This window comes from Populus nigra, chromosome 15 (assembly GCF_951802175.1).
Source record: "Populus nigra chromosome 15, ddPopNigr1.1, whole genome shotgun sequence".
Taxonomy (NCBI): Eukaryota; Viridiplantae; Streptophyta; class Magnoliopsida; order Malpighiales; family Salicaceae; genus Populus; species Populus nigra.
This window is the reverse complement of record NC_084866.1, coordinates 8,465,170-8,484,742: the sequence shown is the minus strand read 5'-3', so window position 1 is coordinate 8,484,742 and position 19,573 is coordinate 8,465,170. Positions and strand designations below refer to the sequence as shown.

General features: G+C 30.9%; 1 protein-coding gene across 4 annotated transcripts; it reads right to left on the bottom strand.

Annotated features, from left to right (window-relative positions):
* Window positions 1–5,679: 5,679 nt before the first annotated feature.
* On the bottom strand, window positions 5,680–14,539 carry LOC133673667 (zinc finger CCCH domain-containing protein 25). Of its 4 annotated transcripts, none has more exons than XM_062094511.1 (10): window positions 14,316–14,538; window positions 12,660–12,815; window positions 12,409–12,507; window positions 11,877–12,319; window positions 10,180–10,246; window positions 10,027–10,080; window positions 9,479–9,547; window positions 9,325–9,390; window positions 9,172–9,240; window positions 5,680–6,034 (listed from the first exon to the last, which is right to left on the bottom strand). In XM_062094511.1, exons 2-10 carry the CDS (start codon window positions 12,768–12,770, stop codon window positions 5,954–5,956), a joined length of 1,059 nt encoding a protein of 352 aa, XP_061950495.1. In that variant the 5' UTR covers window positions 12,771–12,815; window positions 14,316–14,538; the 3' UTR covers window positions 5,680–5,953. The 4 variants fall into 4 exon arrangements, with proteins under 4 accessions (XP_061950495.1, XP_061950494.1, XP_061950497.1 ...); XM_062094510.1 differs by having other exon boundaries at window positions 12,660–12,802; XM_062094512.1 differs by lacking the exon at window positions 5,680–6,034 and adding an exon at window positions 6,486–8,170 and having other exon boundaries at window positions 12,660–12,802; window positions 14,316–14,539.
* Window positions 14,540–19,573: the final 5,034 nt, after the last annotated feature.

Here is a 19,573-nt window from a genome sequence, read left to right as displayed (position 1 = left end):
TAAGTAATGGAAAATGAGCTGGAAAATAACTTCTTCTTTTTTCCAAGTTTATTAAAAGAATGAAGATTATATCTGACAAATAAAAAATTAAAAAATCACTGAATTGAAAATAAAATCAATTTCATAAATTATTTAAAATAAAATAAATAACAATCAAAAGAATGGAAACCAAATCTGATAGATGAGAAATTTCAATTAGGAAAAGGATAAAAGAAAAACAAATAACAATCAAAAGAATGAGGACCAAAGTTGGTATAAAAATCAAATTAAATCAAATTTTAAGGGATAAAATTGAAAAAAAAATCAAAACAAAATATATAGCAATCAAAAAATTGATAACCAAACTTGATATAATTAACAAATAACAAGATATTTTTTAATGTTTCACAATTTTTAGAAAGTGTTTTCCGCCCAAAATAAAACCAAAACACTTTCTTGGAAACCAAGTTAAATGTTTCTTTAACTGTAAAGTGTTTTTTATTGACCACCTTTCTAATGGTAAACAAATACTAAAAAGTTTAGAAAGTGGTTTTCTGGAAACCACTTTCATGAAACAAATGGGGCCTAAATTTTGTTCATGGTGATTGTTATCACCTAACTACACCATCAATCCTTATAAAAAAATGATATGCATGAGCTTGTGCTAAAGATGTAAAAACACCATTATGTCCTCTAGAAGTTGGTGAAGACAATAACATTATGATTGTGACATGGGGCATTTTTTATATTATTTTTGGCATAATAATGTTTATTTTATTATTTTCTTAATTGTTAAGATTTTGTAGGTTTCAATAAGTTTAAGAATAGTCTAAAATGTGGTTTGGTTAATTTGATTGTTGTATTGATTTGAAATTTTGATAGAAAATTTTAAAGGTCTTATTTCCTATTAAATATTGAAATTTTGCGATGATTGGGAATTAGAAAGACCTTCAAATAAAATATGAAACTTATTGTGCAGAATTGTGTTTATTTTCCTTGTTTTATTTGGATTTTTTTCTATTTAAAAATCCTAATGCTATATGGATTTTATTAATTATGTAAGTTTTAAATCAAAATCATTTTTCTATAAAGAATTTTAGGTCTAGAACTAATATAAATAGGGATGTTTAATTTATTTTTAGAAAGATTAAGACTATGTAGACTCTTATAAAATATCAAAGATTTTCTCTAATTCCTTTACAGTTTTAAGGTTGTAACTTTAGAGATTGAGAACCCTAGTTGTTATCTATGTTATACATCGTGTTAGTTGGTATTATAGCATATTGACCTCTTTAATAAATAAAGATAGTAGCAACCCATTTTGCAATGCATAAATGGAGGTGTTAGCTAAGAAAATGGATCGATTGGATCAAATTGTGGAAGGAATGTCCCTGATCATGGCAGCATTGTCTACTAACATATAATGAGTCCTTTAACTTGTAAGAGGTGCAACAAGATCATGAAAGGAAGAGAAACTTGCCTAAAGACTTATGTCGAGGCAAGCCGAACCTTAAACCTATTCCTAAATTTGATGAGATTCATTTCTATGATGAAACTTTTTCAAATAAAAGATTTATTAATTGATTGACAGAGTTAGAAGCTTACTACAATTTCAACAAGATTTCTTATTATTAAAAAGTAGAACTTGTTGCACACAAACTTTCTTATAGTGTTAGAGAATGGTAGTTTGAAGTTCTAGGATTTAAAACTCATATTGGTAAGCCTTTAATTCCATAATAAGAAGCTTCGGGACAATTATTAATTTTGAATTTTATAAAGAATGATTACGAGGAGATTTATATTTGGTAGATTATTATTATTTTCTTTGTGTTCAACCTTCTCAAATTGCATGGAAGAAAAATATAGAGGAGATGTTATCTCTTTAAAGTAAACAATTTCAACATCATAATAGTGACAACAATAACATTATTATAAATATTACTCTACTTTGTCAATGTTTAATATACTAATGGTGAAGAAGAAATCAAGAAAGCACCTAAATTAGAATTTTATAGTGATTCTAAAAATCTTACAAACTAGGACATGGAGGACACAATGATTTATAACAAATCTTATGGAGATATTGTAGAAAATTATCTTGGAATTCCTTTACATACAAAGGTCAAAATAATAGGAGTCACTGATGATAGAGGTCAAGTTTGAAATAAAAGAATGTGTGCAGAAACTATAAATGGACTTCTTATTAGTGAAAAGTATAATATTAGATATGGGTTTTGTTTTATCATGCACACATCATAAATTAGAATTTTAATTTCACAGGTCAAAGACATGATACTTTATGAATAGGCTAATAACCACGTTATATTCAAAGTATCTATTTCATTGTAGTGGTCAAGTTTAATTTCTGACAATTAACTCTAAGGCTAGTTTTTTAAAGGTAGAGGGGAATGACATGAGGCACTTTCTATATTATTCTTGGCATAATAATGTTTATTGTTTTTATTTTCAATTGTTAAGATTTTTTAGGTTTTGAGAAGTTTGAGAAGAGTCCAAGATGTAGTTTGACAAAATGAGTATAACTTTTGAACTCATCATTGGATTAAGCTTAGATTTTGATAATAGATTCTGAAGGCCATATTTCGTATTGAACTTTAAAATTTCATAATAATCGGATATTAAGAAGACCTTTAAATAAAGAATGGAAGTTATTGTGTGGAATTATCTTTATTTACCTTGTTATATTTGAGTTCTTTTTCCTGCTTTGATTTGGACTTTTAGTTTAATTAGTGTTTTTTTATTTAGAAACCTTAATTCTAGATGGATTCTATTAGTTAGGTAAGTTTTAAATAGGAATCATTTTTCTATAAAAGATTTTAGGTTTAGAACTATTATAAACATGGATGTTTAGTTTATTTTTTGAAAGACTCAAATTATTCATACTTTTATAAAATATCATAGATTTTATGTAATTTCTCTATATTGTTATGGTTGTAACTTTATGGCTTGAGAATCCTAGTTGTTATCCATGTTATACGTTATGTTAGAATTGTGAAAAAAGTATGGGCTATATAGGAGCACTTTAACTTTGTCCATGTGCAACTCTAAGCTATTGAGGAGGGTTAGATGATGAGGAACCATCACATGGTATGTCTAATTAAGGTTGTTTAATTGTTTCTTCTATTGGTGATCAGTTTTTAGATTCTTCATAGCTATGTAATTGGCCTTTATTAGTTGCTTGCAATGATTGTTTATCACTCATAACAATAATGATTTTACCAAATTGTTTTTTAGGTGATATGATGACTAATTTGTTATTGTATTTACAAATAAGTCATGCCTTTTTCTAGCATTTGGTAATGTAATTATTTAAGATAATTATAAGGTCTCACCACTCACTAATTTATTGATCTGTTAGATTTTTTGGATTAATTATATTATTTGTTTCTCATTTATCCATTCTAATAAGGAGAAAATAAAATTAGAAATTTAATCATAAACGGAGACAAATAACAACCTTGTAAATCAAATAGAAGGTAGAAAACTCTTCTTAACTTTAACAAATTAGAAAGAAAGAAAATATGAATAAACTAATTAAAAAAAACATAAGAAAGCAATATATATGTAAAGATAAAAGTTGTAAATAAAAACAAGGAAAGGAAAAGCAATAAAAAATGATAAATTGCAAAGAGAAAGGTAAATTACTAAGAAAAAATTTGTGTATATAGAACTGATCATTATTTTTAATAAATGGAGTCTTTTATAGTGTTATAAAGATTAAGTTCCACATGAACTATAATTTCACAAATTGTTTACAACATATAAGGAGTTTACATAATGAATTCTAATGCAATTTGAATTCTTAACTATGTGTCTCCTTTATGGTAGTTTATAAACCATAATTAACATCTACCACTCACTAGTTTAATTTGTTGAGGAATTGTATTTTAAATAAGACTTGATCTTCTAGTCAATCAAATAAACTCTCTAAACTCTATGGTTAGGTTTTTTTTCTGGTTAATCACGTCTTCTAACTCTCCTAATCGATCATGACTCCTAGCTTTCTTTTTTTGATCGCTTCCTATCTTTACTAGTAGATTTAGACTTTTCCTAACTTGATCGATTTCATTGCTAGTGAACAATTTTAACTTTTCTTTCTTTGTTTTGCAGTGAAAAACTATATTTTTTTTTATTTAGTTTGCATGAGTGTTTATTTCTCATGTAAACATGTAGATGTTTTCTTTCATTCTTGCATTATAATTTCCTAGCAAGTAATAGTCAACTCATGATGATGCTAAAACTATATTGTTATCATCCAAGTCCACGATAAGGCTTTTTTCCCATTTGTTTTATAAAAATGTTCAACATATATCGTGGATGGTCAAATTTAGCATTGATTTAGCCTACTCGTAATTATTGATTTTCCATAAGGATACGCTAACACCTCATCATGACATGGTGTTTTTTATTTTTTATTTTTTATTATTTTGTTTCATAATCATTGTAATTAATCTGGAGACTTGCTATATATATATATATATATATATATATATATATATATATATATATATATATATATATATATATATATATATATAAAAGCTAACAACAACACGGCTTTCCAAATTTTTGTACTCACATTCTCGTAAAAGATTGGTTGAGCTTTTAAGGAATTAGAGATGCTCATCATTTTATATTAGACTTGATCTTCAATTTATCCCTGTAAATCCAAATGCTGCCAATCTATCCTTTTATTTCGTATCATTCTTCTTTCTTTTTTTGTCAAGTATTATTATATAAATTGATAAAAATATGCTAAATATTAATTTAGATTAAAAAAGTCTAATGAAAGAAGAATGATTTTTTATTCAAAAACGTAATAAGTAATTAAATTTATCAGAACAAATTAAAGATTGATTCTAAAATATGAAAATAAATTGAATTAGTTTTTCAAAACTCTTGTAAAGGTTTATTCACTCACTGCTCCTTTTTTTTTATATATAGAAAAAACAAAAAAAAAGGTGGTGAAACACAACCCTACCAAACTGGAGAGCCTGCCCATTTTATAAGACTTTCCACCTCATGTTGTCACCTCTGTTCCTCGACCACTGTTGTCATTTCCCTCTACTTCTAGCCTTTTAGCTTTATTTATTTATTACTTGTAGACTGCCCTTGTTACCAGGAGTGCCGGTGGCCGACTCAGTGGTCACCCGCAGGCTCCTTCGATCAAGCTGGCGTTGCCATATATATTAAGCAAGGATTGACGAAAGAGTCACCGAAAGTGATTGCCTGGTTTCTTTCCAGCCTTGATCTTCGAGAGGCTCTAGAAACCGCACCATGTGTTATGGCTTTTGTTAAAGCAAACAAAATGCAGGGCGCAAGATATTCACCTTCCTAGACTTTGGTGTCGTCTTGGAAAATGTGGTGGTTAGTCTAAAGGAACTTGCTTTAGGGTTCATTCCTTTTTTTAGCAGAGGCTAAAAAGAGTTCCAAGCATGTTTCATTTCTTAAAATTTAGGATACCATAGATTTCAGCATGAATCTACTCTGCCAAACGCCTGAAAAGGGCAACCAAAGACATCTTTTTCCCTCCATGGGAGCACAAAAGACCCTGCCTAATCAATCTTGTAGAACCTAGCAAGCAAGATCTCCCTGCAATAGGCACATAGAGCAAGCATGTCTTCGAATATGAACCCAACTGTTGGTGGAAACTGCGAATGAATGAATTCTATGAAAGCCAAGGAACGGAAATAAACCTTTTGATTACACTTCAGACGATTTGTAGAAGTAAAACAAAGTTTGATGATAAATTGATAGCGTCCACATCATAAAACTAGATGGAAGGTGCATCTTAACATCTGCATATATATATATATATATATACATGAGCATAACAAAAGGCATAGGGCCATCATCACAAAGGTACATGGAAACTAATCTCACAAGGCGAAGCTGTGTCAATACCATCCATTGCACGAAGTTTATAGGACTGGTCACTTCTCTGTAAGGTCATGCCTTATACAATAGTTATGATTCCATCCCTTGTGGCAGTATCATCGCCCATTTCACTCTCTATCATTGCTGAGTCAACGAGAGACTGCACAAAAAAAAACCTGGTGAAAAACAAAGTAAACAAACAAATACATTTATTACTTGATATTTTCTGCACCACCACCATTATCACACGAAATTGCCCCCCTCAATCTTCTTCGGGAACATGGATCTAAGCTTAGTACAGCCCAAAACTTGAGAGTGTACACAGTAATGATAACGAGGTAAAATTTCCAAGAGCTTTCCATTTTCTATTTTCATTCTTTGCAAAATACTGCAAGAATCATCTTATATGATGTTGGGTACATTGCAGTTTTACAAAATGCATGGTCTTACGTGGTTACCTCTGTGTTATGTTCTATTATTTGAGTTTTCCAATTCACATGGACAGAACAGAAGCAATTCAGTTTTACAAAATGCAACCACAAATTCATCTATGAACTCCAGCCATGAAATCAATTGTATAGAGAACCATCCAGCTATTTTGCGAAAACAGATTTCATACAATGAAGTAGAAACGTTGTAAATTTTATAAGCAATCTCCACGGAGTCATTGCAAGTAAACAGTTGCGAGTATAAATTATCTCATGCTCCTCATCTCAATAATGCTGTCCGAAGTGACAATGGTTGTACTTTAAATGAATACACAATTTGCATGAAAACAGTGTCTGTTACCACATAAAACAGTCAACATTGTCTATATTTGAATTAGATAGGTGGCCACACTATCCACACATAACACCCTATTTTTGTTTCAAAGTAAAAAAAGATCAAGATGATGTAAACATTCTTAAAAAGAAAAAGAAAAAAAGGTTTGTGGTCATTTACTCAAATGAATTTAATAAACTTGGCTAATGGCTAATTTAATAATATAATTAGAGAAGATATCAGCATCGAAGTGATAAAAAAAATTCAACAATGATTCAATACAAAAGATTAATGCTTGCTAATATTATGAAAATATATTTTACAATATTCTTAAAATATCACAATGATCTTATCTGTTAACAAAGTAAATTAAATGAGAACTAGAAAATTACATGGAAAAAAAAATATGAATCTCAATTTCCAGTAAATAACATGTTAAATGAGGAAATCAAAAAGAAAAAAATTAAAAAAAAATGAAATTGACCCGAGTCTGTCTAAATCAGCACACCAAATCTATAACGTAGTCGTGGAATTAAGAAACCGCTGTAAAAAACAAGTTAAATAACAATTCTCAAACCAACATAATATCAAAAGGTGAAATTGAAAAAAAAAAAGCAATGAAAATAAAAGGCTCGAGTAAACTTTGTTAAACCTGTTAAATCAATGACCCAGGACATGATATCGGGATAACTCTATAAAAAATAAAGTTTAAAAAATAACAAATATTAATTTCTAACAAACTCAATATTGAGGGATGAAACTTAAAAAACCTAAAAAAGAATAAAGTTAACCCGATCTAATCTTAAAAAATTGTGACACAAATTATGAGGCCAGATTGTAGCATAAAAGACAAACCCAAAAAAAAATTCAATGTTAAATTCTCAACTAATCAAAATAATTAGAGATAAAATTGAAAAAACAAATTAAACAAAAAAAAAGGATCAAAAAGGAAAAAAAATTATGATTTGAAAATAAAGATGACCAAATTTGACACAAATAAATCAAATCAAATCATGAGAGATGAAATTAAAAAACAATTTCAATCAAGAAAATGTTAAGAAAAAATATAAATAACAATCCAAACAATGAAGATCAAACTTGATATAAAAATAAAAAGTCAAAGATGAAGTTGAAAAAAAAATTAATTCAACAAATTATTCAAGACTAAATGCATTGCAATCAAAAGAATAAAGACCTAATTTGATTCAATAAACAAGTAACCAGACTTCTATGTTTTTTGCAATGTTCGACATGTTTTTCGAGAAGGAAAAGAAAAGAGGGAAGGAAGAAAAAACATGCCGCTAGCACTCAACCGCCGCTCATCTGATGGAACTCACCCAACCACAGTGACAGGGGCGTCGAGACGCATCGAACACCGCCTCAGAAAGCTGTGTTGGAAATTTTCACAGCACCGCACGTGCCACTTGAAAGGTACTGGCAGCACCCACTTGCTAGCGTGTTCCCAACACGAGCAAGCCTATTTTTTATTTTAATTATATTGTATATATATCAAAAGACCCAATCACCCTTGACCCTACATGAGAATTACAAAAAAAGTAAAATGAAATTACAAAAGTACCCCTGCATCCAAAACCAAGAGTTTAATTTTAAGAGGCATTTAAGTCATTGCACTGTGGAAAAAAATTGAAAAGTCCAAAATGCCCCTTAACCTATGTTAGATGTTTTTGTCTTTAAGGGTTCTTACATTATGCAACAAAAATGTAAAAAGATTGATTAACCTTGTTCAATTTTGTAATGACTAATGGGTCAAAAAAACTTCCCTCTCCCTAAGACCAAGTTAATTAAGTTTGTTCTTCAAGGGCAAAATGGTAATTTTATTGTACGAATCCAGCAAAATATAAGTGTGTGCACATTAAAAAACTGAGCTCTTTTAGCATTTTTTGTAATAAACAAGCAATAGCTAAGACACAAATAAGCAAAAACAGAGATATTTTATTGCATTAATAATTTTTAATGTGAAAACCAGATCACTTAAATTTACTGATTGTTAGTAGACCTAAAAAGCCTATATCAGACTAAAGGACATTGAGGATGGTGTATCAAACTACACATCTCAATGCTCGTAAAAGTAGTCGAAAAGGCATTTGGATTGGCAGGAATATATTGCTTGGTCTATAAATGCTACAACTAAAATGAGAATAAAGCATCTTATCAACCTTTTATAACACACCAACGCATGATATGCAAGCCCCTTCTTAAAGCTAGAAAATAATGTGTACGTGCCCTTTACTCATGCACAGAAAATTTATCAAAATGAATCTCTCATATTAAATTAATATGATGACAGAGTCGCAGGAATAGATAAGCTATAAAATGAGAGACAACCTAAAAATTACAAAGACATACAATAGATTACTGTGGAACTGGTGCAGAACAATTTGCATGAATTTCCCATGTCAATCAAAAGCGCACACAGTACGTTTAATACCATGTTTGGTACCCAACTAAAAAGAATCTGAATAATCCTAAGTCCTAATTGCTTGGTTAGTTATGCATAAGAATATGGAAAGTAACCTTAAGTTCCTGTTCACAGCTTTTAAGTCTGTTGGTGTATTCTTTCACTTGCAGAAAACATTTTTGTAGCTGCAGGAGAAAACAATCATTAAAACAAAAGAAATGACCCAAAAAGTGCTACTCAACCAGCCATAGGGTAAATGTTGCAATTACCTTGGTCAACTGCATCCTACGTTGCGAGGAGAGCTTCTTTGCAGTCAGCAAAGCACCCTCTAATATCTGCATTGATCATCAAAAGTCAGGGAAAAAAGCAGACAATGGAACACTGTCTAAGCTAAAAATGCTTGCCTTGAAATTAAAGAAATACCAGAGCTTTTTTCTGTAAATCTGAAACAAATTGCTGTTTATTTTCCAACCTCTCCTCCATATGAGAAACCTGATAAGCCAAAACATAACTGCTTAAAGAAAACTTAATGCATGGGAGAGAAATTATTATGTACTCAAGGCATATTGCTTTCTCACTCACATAAAGTGGGTCCCGCAATGATAATTTCCCATGGGATCCATTTTATGTGTATCGGGAAGGGAGCGGAGCAATACACTGATAGTACTACATAAGATATGATGGCCATAAAAAATAAGAAGCTACATAATCAACTTCCTCAATTTTGTTTACTCCCACTTACAAGGTGATACCATTGACTGATATATGCAGTACGGGGAGATAATGCGAGCATTTTGTCTTTAATTTCATGCTTTATATTTATTTCCAAATAAACAGCATGAATCACGTCAAATCCATCCATTAAAATCAGCTGTGCAATTGGATGTGTGGCTCATGCCTTTACAAACATAGGAAAATCGAATGAAAAATCACAAATGTCTCTCATTTAAAACTCAAAGGAGAAAGCAAACCTTGTTTTTAAGTTCATCATGCGTCTTAGTTGATCTCTCAAATTTTTCCTTCACCTGATAATAAGACGAAATCAGTAATGACTGAAAAGTCAAAAAACTCAACCCTAAACAAGAGCGTAACTCGTTTTACAAATTAAATTGTTCCAGGCTAACCTCATCATGGTAATCATCACTTGAATATGATGAAATTTCCCTTTTATGCTGGTCATTATATATGGAACTGGAAAACATAATGGACATTTTTATTCAGATAATTCTAATCAATTAACATTGTGACAGTGGAATAAATATAGCACACTCTCTTTACAGAATCATGTCCCCAACAGGCAAAAGAATGCAGACCTTATCAACCAATTGATATGTAATACATGTTCAGCAGAAGTGAACTTTTGAAATGGTTCAGTTATTGATTTTGAACTAGAATTAAATTAATTGTAAGAAAGCACCAATCCAAAAACAGATAACAAATTATAATTTTTAGGACTGGTAATACTTGTTCATGACCATGAGATGGAACTTTCACCAACCATGGGCATATTATGATCATAGAAAAACCAAATTTCAAGTATCTGTGTCCATGAGAGACATCATTACCACACCAACCTTTACAACTCCTAGTTGGCATATGAAGCACAAATTGAAATCCCCATCGAAACAGCCTCAATATTTGCCTTAAAATTCTACTAACTGCCATTGCTGACTGACATTCCTACATGTATCACTCTCACAAGAACTCATGCTATTATTGCACTTTCCACATTTCTTCTTCAATGACAAGATTTTAGAAATTTGCAAAGTACTTTCATCAAAAACAAAATCACAAAAGTACCATTCCTTTGTGACTGTTCCATCCAACAAAACTTTGCTAAGTATTGTGATGGTCTAGCATGTAAAAACCTCATTTAAACTCTCTGAAGGAAAAGAATATCCTGACTCAGTGACCAAGAGAAAATCCCTAAAGCAGAACCATAAAATTTGTTTTTAAAAATCTGCTTCTGGATTATCTGTGTGGTGTAGCAAGTTTTCCTCTTTCCTTCATTTGTGTGTATGTGGCAGGAGGGAAGATGGATTGAATTAAGACGATAAACTTGATCTACTTGAGAATTTACTTTTGCTTCATGCTGCAATTTTTATTCCCTTTACAAGCACCACATCAGACACAACAAGAACCTTATAAGATGAATGGATATGTAAACAAGCACAAATATAGAGTTAACTTACTGACATGGAGCATGGTACAACCATATTTATGAACCAAATAGACAAGAACAAGCATGAAGAGAAGTCCGTGAAGAAACCCGGAAGCATCTAATATGAAGCTTCAAGTTGTTATTTTAATTATTTTTCTAGTTAATTTTGGATTTTAATTATTTGTTTTTAATTAGTATTTAGGAATTCTATTGCTAGATGGATTCTATTAATTAGGTAAGTTTTAGTTATGAATCATTTTCTATAAACAGTTTTATTTTTAATTAGAAATCCTTTCTCATAAAAGATTTTAAGACTAATATAAATAGAAACATCTAGTTTATTTTGAGAAGAAGGTTATTATTAAGACTTTTAATAAAACAATAGAGAGTTTTTTCTAAATTTCTCTACATTCTAAGTCTGTAACCTTAGGACTTGAGAACCCTAGCTTTTAACCACACTATACACAATGTCTCTTTCCAAAGTTTTTCTTTTCATTTTGGTGGAATGTGGCATGTCTAGATATATGTAGGTAACCAATTTAAGAGTTAAGATGCATCAAAACCAAATTGTTGCATAAGTATGTCGTATGAAATATGTTCAGATACCAAAACACCAATGAATGACATGAAAGATAGGCAACATAAACAAAGACAATATACCCATTCAGTTTCCTTGAGCTCTGATCTGAGGCCTTGTCAACAATTGTAGGATTGCCATTGGTTCCACCCATCTCCCAATCTCGATCCCCATCAAGATCATGACTCCTTTCCTTATTCCTATCACTCTTCCATTCTTTTTCTTGCTCATTATTCTCCAATTCTCTCTCTCGGCTACGATCTCTACCATAGAAACCATCCCTTGCTCGATCATGAAGACGTGCATGCTCATATCCTCTTTCACTGTCTTCATCATAGCCCCAAGAGCGATCCCGCTCTCTAGACCTGTCATTGTGCCATTGTCGGTGCCTGTCATGATCATAGTCCCTTTCACGACCTCTTTCCCTACCCCTCTCTACATGAGATCGGATATCTTCTCCAGTGAAATTTGATTTTCCACTTCTACTCGTTACTCCATTTACTCTTACAACTCGACCATCAATAGTCTATAAACAATCCTCACGGTGTCATAAGCTAAAAAAATCTAAGAAAATCCATCAAAAAAAAGGAAGAATTGCAGAGAGAGAGATTCTACCTTGCCATTCATGTCATTGATGGCATCAATTACAGATCTAGGATTTCTGAAAGTGACAAAGCCATAGCATTTTCCACTTGTCCCATGGTTATTAATAATCTGGAAAGCATTATCAACGAACTCAACTCTCTAAAGTTCTAAACCATCTATTTCACTTGTAATTTTTGTTGCAAAGGAGAAATTAACTTCTATTTTTATTTTTTTTATTTATTTATTGTAGAATTTGAAGTAAGAACGGATGAATTAATTACCTTAACAGCAACAATGGAGCCATAGAGATTGAAGACTCTGCGAAGAGTATCCTCGGAGGCATTGTAAGGGAGTCCTCCTATATAAATTGACCTATCATCATCTATTGTCATTGTCTTCCTCCTCCCTGTAGCTGTAGCTGCACCTGCAGGTATGTACTATCAATCCATTACTTTAACCCACTCTTGTTTGCTAGTTTAAATTTTAGAATGCTATAGAATTTCTCGCAGAAAGTTTATAAGATAGAGAGCTTGCAATAAGTTCTCAACAGGAATAGCCAATCAAAGCTTCTTTTTTTCAACAAAAAACCTGACTTGCCTCAAACTGGTTCAACACCATACATGGTATTGCAGAATGAATTTGGTTTGATATTATGATACACTAACATCAAAAACCAATCTTTTTATCTAAACCCAACTTTGTTTTTAAAACAGAAGGCATGTGATTAGGGGCATAAAAGATCAAACAACATAACAAAGAACTACACGCTAAACCTGATATAGATAATGGTAATTGTTATAATATTTTGTCAAGTATCTTCATGGAACTCATTCTCCTCTAATGAATCACGAACATAATTTAATTTATGAACAAAACAAAAACTACTTGTGGTTGTATCATGATGGGAGAATATCATGCCCAACTACCAAACCACTCAACTGCTATCAAATTCATTAATACAGTACCTGTAATTAAAACCTAAATTACAATCTAAAAACCCTTCTTGACTTTCATCATTTCAAGTGTCATGAAGTCAAGTTGCTAAAAGTCTATACCCATAGTCCTTCACCCTATCAAATGCTGGCCCAAAACAGAACAGTACTAGTCTCAACACCATTTCATTCATGCTCCTTTTAAATTATAGGATAGCCACATCTGCTGCGAGACAGATTATTGGATATCTAATCGCATCTACTTGGTTTCGTTTCTTAAGTTGATCTCTATCATCAAATTGTAGGAATCAAATTCTGCAGGACCTCATGTCTTAATACACTGTGTATATGGAATTACTTCACAAGGAAATAAAGTCCAGTTATGCAATATTACATCTGTTCAAGGACAAGATCTACTCAAGAATCCTATAGAAAGGAATCCTGAAGAGCACATAGCACAACTCGGTTCCTTTGACTGCTGGACTAAAAGGTACAACAAAATCTGTAAAACGATCGAAAGGGGGAAAAAACCAAGTATAGACAGCCAAACTATGGAACATCAGATCTTAAAGAATGACCATGCATTATAGGGAGAACTAAACAACGTACATGATCCACTACAAACAAAAACCCATGAATATTTACTCCTCAGGATGTGGATTATAATTTAATCATTAAGAAGCACAATATTATTAATAACAAACCATTTATGCATTACTTGATATGGAGATTAGTGGGAATTAACACATTGCAGGTTTAGCTTAAAGAGGAATCCTGTTTCCTAACAATTGTTTATGCCGAAACAATTCCTTAACCCTGTTATAATGGCTGGCTCACATATATATCTTCCTTTAAAGCAACTGATGGTGTGCAATCAAAGAACCCAACATCTCAATAGAAGAAGAAGCAAATAGAGACAGATTATTTTCCAAATCATTGAAGAAACAACACTGCTAAGCGCATCAAGAAAGCAAAAACTAACATGAACGAGAAAAGGAATCATACCTGACTGCAGGAAACAGAAGCCGTTCGTTGCCTCCCTGAAAGCTAAAAAACAACAAGTCTTCTTAAATATATAAATAATAACCTTAACCCACTTCCTCTATCTCTCCGTCTTCTATTTATTATCACTCTCTGCGCCTCGCTCTTTCTCACCTCTCCAACCAAAATTTTTTTTATTTCTTTGTGTATACCCTTTTTGTTCTTGTTTCTTTTCTATTTTCCCTTTCAAGGAAAGTCGGTTTTTATTATTATTATTTCGATCCCATTTGAAAAATCATGTACTACTTGGGTACAACTATGTCATTTTCTTAGGGTTAATTACAAAAAAAAAAAAAACAAAAACTTATATACAATGCCTATTTTCTTACAAAAATTAACACTTTACATCATCATATGTTAACTAAATTTTTTAAATTGAATAAAATAACTAAATTATTCTTATATATAATATTTAAGAAAAGCAAATGATAATTAACTTTGCTTAATTGTTGCTCATTTGCATCATAATCGAACAATTAATCAGCTTTGCTCTCGAGTTTGATATAGACATGGCAGAGTCTAGTTCTTATCCTCCTCCAGCTTCAAAGACTTTATATCAACCATCATTAGCTTCTCCTTCAAATTCAATGTATTTTCTCTTCAAATAGAAAATAGGTGAAAAATTCAATGCATTCTCTCTCTAAATTCTGCAAGTTGGATTTGGTTTTTTTATACTTTTTTTTTCTGAAGATTTGATTGTAAGTGGTGAAAGACTTTATTTGGCTGTATTTTGAATCTATGCTGAAATTGGCCAGTGTAAAGATGATCATTGATGCTAGGAGTTTATAAGATAGCATCCACGAAAATAATGGATTACTTAAGGCTAAAGCCCTTTTACTTTTAAGTAAAGGCCTCATATGACAGCTTGGGTTAATCATATATGGGATGAATATTGTGTTGGAGTTGTGATTGATGATGAGTTACTTATTTGTGTTGTCTTAGGTCTTAGTCAATGTTTGTTGTTTGGGCAAATTGGATTTTGCTAGTAGGGTAGTTAGTAAAGTAGTTCAGGTTGGGATGGTAAGGAAAGGTTGCAGCTTGTTGTGGTTGTTCTTCAAAATCGAGGCGATGATGGTGTTTTGGGCAGTAAAGGTGAATATGGTTATAGTAGTGTTTTGGATAGTATGGAGAAAGGGTGTTGTAGGATTTTAATGGTTGTTTATAATAACTAAACCCCATGCAAGAAAATTTTAAGAGGAGAAATCATATCAATTCTCCGAGCAATTTAAAATAAAATTGAGGATGGAAGATAGAAAGATGAGGATAGTGGCTAGGGTTTTTTTTTAATTTGATGGAAAAATTATAATTTTTAATAAAAATAGGTTTTTAGTCACTGATTGAAATACAATGATAAAATATAATTAGTGTAGAAAAAATCAAGTTTTCATTTAATATTTTGGGTGATTGAAAATTTTGAACTTTCAAAATCTTTCTAGTTTCTATAAACTTTTAGGAAGGTTTTGTAACTTTCAAATCTAAATTTTAAACTTGAACCTTTTAATAAGAAAATCTTATATTTCTCTTACATGTTTTAAGAAATAAAAAACAAAAGCTCAATGAAAAATTTTAAAGGTGAGAAAATAAAAGAAAATGGATAAAAAGGAATTGAAAGCCTAAAATGTTAATCCAAATCCAAGGGAGTTTGATATTTTTTATGTGTGAACTTTTTAAATTTTAGGTAGAATGTATTAATTTTTATTTTTTCTATTTTAATGTATGAACTTTCAAAAGAATTTAAATAATTATTTCAATTAGATTCTATTAAATACATCATGATGTGACCATTAAATTGATATATCAATAAAATAACGAGTCAACCACATATGCAATGAACCTCTTAGGTGTAAGTAATTTTATTGATAATAAAGTGAATGTTCATGCAAATGTGGTTAGACATATCAACATGTACTTAAAAGAATGTAACAAAAAAAAATTGATTAGAAAAAACTTGAAAATTTGTACACTTAAATAGAAAGAATTATAAGGTTTATACACTAAATATATGTTTAAATAGAAAAAAAAATGTTAAGTTTATATACTCAAATATAAAAAATCATAAAGTTTGTAAATTAAAAATATAAAAATAACTCATCATCAAAATAAACCTAAACTTCATGAACTGTAAAATGGATTCACTTAGATGTTGTCACATCAAGTCCATGTGGGACTTGGAATTCTTGTAAAACATGGATTCTAATTCTTTAATGAATCCAAGCCACATTAGAAAATTTTGTAGCCAAAGGCTTTGAACAAGTTTAAAGTTCTAAATAAACCTTATTTAATCTTTATTTTCTATCCAAAATTAACTCATTACAAGTCTGGACTAATTGGGCCAAAATAACCAAGAAATAATACTTTGTCGACGAATCTACCAAAATAGTAATAGCAACTTCGACCAATTTAATTATTATATTTACAAACTCTGATTGATCTAAAATTTTACCAAAATATAGTTGCATGCATCTAGTATTTCCTTATAACATTACAGTTCGATACAACGTATGGTTTAAGAAATATACTCAATTTTGCAAAAATGGTCAATAAATATTTCAAGATAAAATTTGGATCAAACTTGGTTCGTATCATTTTCTCTCTCTTTGAAAGGATTCATTCTCGAATTTATAACATGAAAATCATCCCTTAAAGAAAAAAAATCAACCAAGCTAAAAAATAGCATCATCATCAAAGCCTAAAAGAACTTTGTTAACAAGGAAGGTTTTCTTGATATACAAGCTCTTTTTTTTAGCCATTTTCCCCGTCTTCAATTTTAGTTGTTCATCATATATTTGCATAGGTGACAAAGGTACAAGAATTATAAGCCTTCCATCCACCTCAAAGAAATATGTATTTGTCAACCCATCATGTATAGTTATTTTATCATACCGTCATAGTCTACCAAGAAACAAATGAATAACTTGTATTGACACAATGTCATATAACACCTTATCACAATATTTACCAATAGAAAATATAATTAAAACCTGCTTATTCACTTTCACCTCACCACTATCATTCAACCACTGTAATTTACAAGGTATAGAATATTTAGTAGTGTGCAAGTTCAACTTTTCCATCAATTCAGTAATATCTATATTAGTGTAACTACCATAATTTATAATTAAGTTACATATCTTATTCTGAACATGACATCTTGTGTGGAATATGTATATTCAGTGATATCCTCATCACAAGTGTCTCTTCCTCAATTAGATATTCAACACAAACATCATCAATATACTTTAATAGTGGCATCTTTCTGTCTTCATCCCTCCCATCAGTGTCTACCTCATTATTAGCTTTCATAACCATAACTTTTTTGTTTGGATACTATGAAGCAATATGACCAAAACTCATACAATAAAAGCATTTAATGTCACGGTTACAAAAGGTAGGAGTATCATTGTTACTTTTACCAGCGACAAGATGTTTGTCTTCTCTCTATGGTATTTGTCCTTACCCTTTTCATTTGGTTATGATGGACTAACCCTGGTGTTATCCCTCCAATTAGGTTTCTAAAATGTTAAAGGGCCTAATGGTTGGCTTTGTCAAATGGTACCCTTCCATTTAAGTTGTCTCCTCACCTTCATAACCAAATGCACCATCTCATGTAACTCTACATAATGATTCAACTTTATAATATGACTTATATCACAATTAAGGTCCTTCATGAATCTAGTTATAGTAGCCTCTTTATCCTCCTTAATGTTAGTCTGAATCATAGTAAGTTCCATTTCAATGAAGTATTCACAAACACTTTTTACACCTTGGCTCAACCTTTGATACAACTTTTATAATAGTGTCTAGGCATAAATATCATCCTCATAATGGATTTCATCCCATCTCAGGTATTAACTTGTCTCTCATAATTCCTCTTGTGGTTTGTCACTAGCTTATCCTACCACACAATGGTATAATTAGTAAAAGCAATCACAACAGGCTTCACTTTCTTAAGTTCTAGATAATTATGACACTAAAAAATACACTTCATCTTCTTCTCCCACTTTAAATAAACTTTCAAGTCATTCTTCCCCTGAAAAACCAATATTTTCAACTTAATTGTACCCAAATCTTCACCAAACTCAACATTATGATCACGGTACCTGTAATTACCTCTATGGTCGAAATTATCATCATATTTATCCCCTTCTTACTAACAATTCTGCTATTATCCAAACCCTTCCCGATGGCTCATGGACATATTATCAAAATCAATATCATTTATATTCGTATTATCAGCCACAAACTCATCTATATTAGTGTTAACTCGCTTAACAGCCCTCCTAACATTAAATTCTCTTTACTTATACCATTTTTGAACCCTACCATGATCATTAGCATGTTGTCTCTCCAACATATTACAAAATTCATTAGTCATCTAATCCATCCTCTGATTCATAATTCGCAACTGAGTTACAATTTTATTTTTCTTTTTTATGGTGTCATGTTATTGCTTGACTCAAAGATCTTTAAATTTGAAAAGTTGGTTAGTTAATAAGAAATATATATTTCTCGCCCACTCCCTCACTTGTTTACACTCATCTTGTGTTTCACTCAAGGATCCATAGCGATTTGCAATATACTTTACAACAAGATGAAGACATAATAAAATTAATTAACTATATTGGATACTAAAATTAACAAAGAAAAATTATCTCTAAACTATAAAAATTATCTAACCGAAACTAGAAACTAGTAGGAAAACCTGAAACTACCCAAAAATTTGTTTGAACCAAACCGATCGAACAACTTTTAAACCAAACTGATTTAAATATTTTTTTAATCGTGATGCAATAAAACTTTTCTGGACAGTAAGTTTTTTTATAAAAAAAAACCCTAATTAATGCAACCCTTAGTACTAGACACAAAGAAAATGAACACCGAAAACAAAGATTCAAATTCTAAGAAGAACCAAAACAAAAAAATAAGGAAAATAAAGGGATATAACCTGATTTCAAAGTCTAGATCTAATATCAACTAATACAAACCTCTTGATCACATGATCAAGGAACCCCCAATAAAGTTGAAATACAACCTGGAAAGCCGCATTAGGAACTCTTGTAGCTCAAGCTCATGCACAAGTTTATGGCTTAAATAAGTCTTATTTAATCTCCTTATGATGTCCAAAATTAACCCATTACAAGTTTAGACTAATTGGGTTGAAAATAGCCAAGAAAGAACACTTTGTCAATGAATCTACCAAAATAGTAACAACTTTGACCATA

What these genes read in the sequence shown, in the direction of transcription:
- LOC133673667 (XM_062094511.1), bottom strand. Translation starts at nt 12,770, where the DNA reads ATGACAATAGATGATGATAGGTCAATTTATATAGGAGGACTCCCTTAC. An exon ending in ATTTACAGAAAAAAGCTCTG is followed by an intron (nt 9,391 to 9,478) that starts GTATTTCTTTAA and finishes TGATCAATGCAG; the next exon opens with ATATTAGAGGGTGCTTTGCT. An exon ending in GTAGGATGCAGTTGACCAAG is followed by an intron (nt 9,241 to 9,324) that starts GTAATTGCAACA and finishes TTTCTCCTGCAG; the next exon opens with CTACAAAAATGTTTTCTGCA.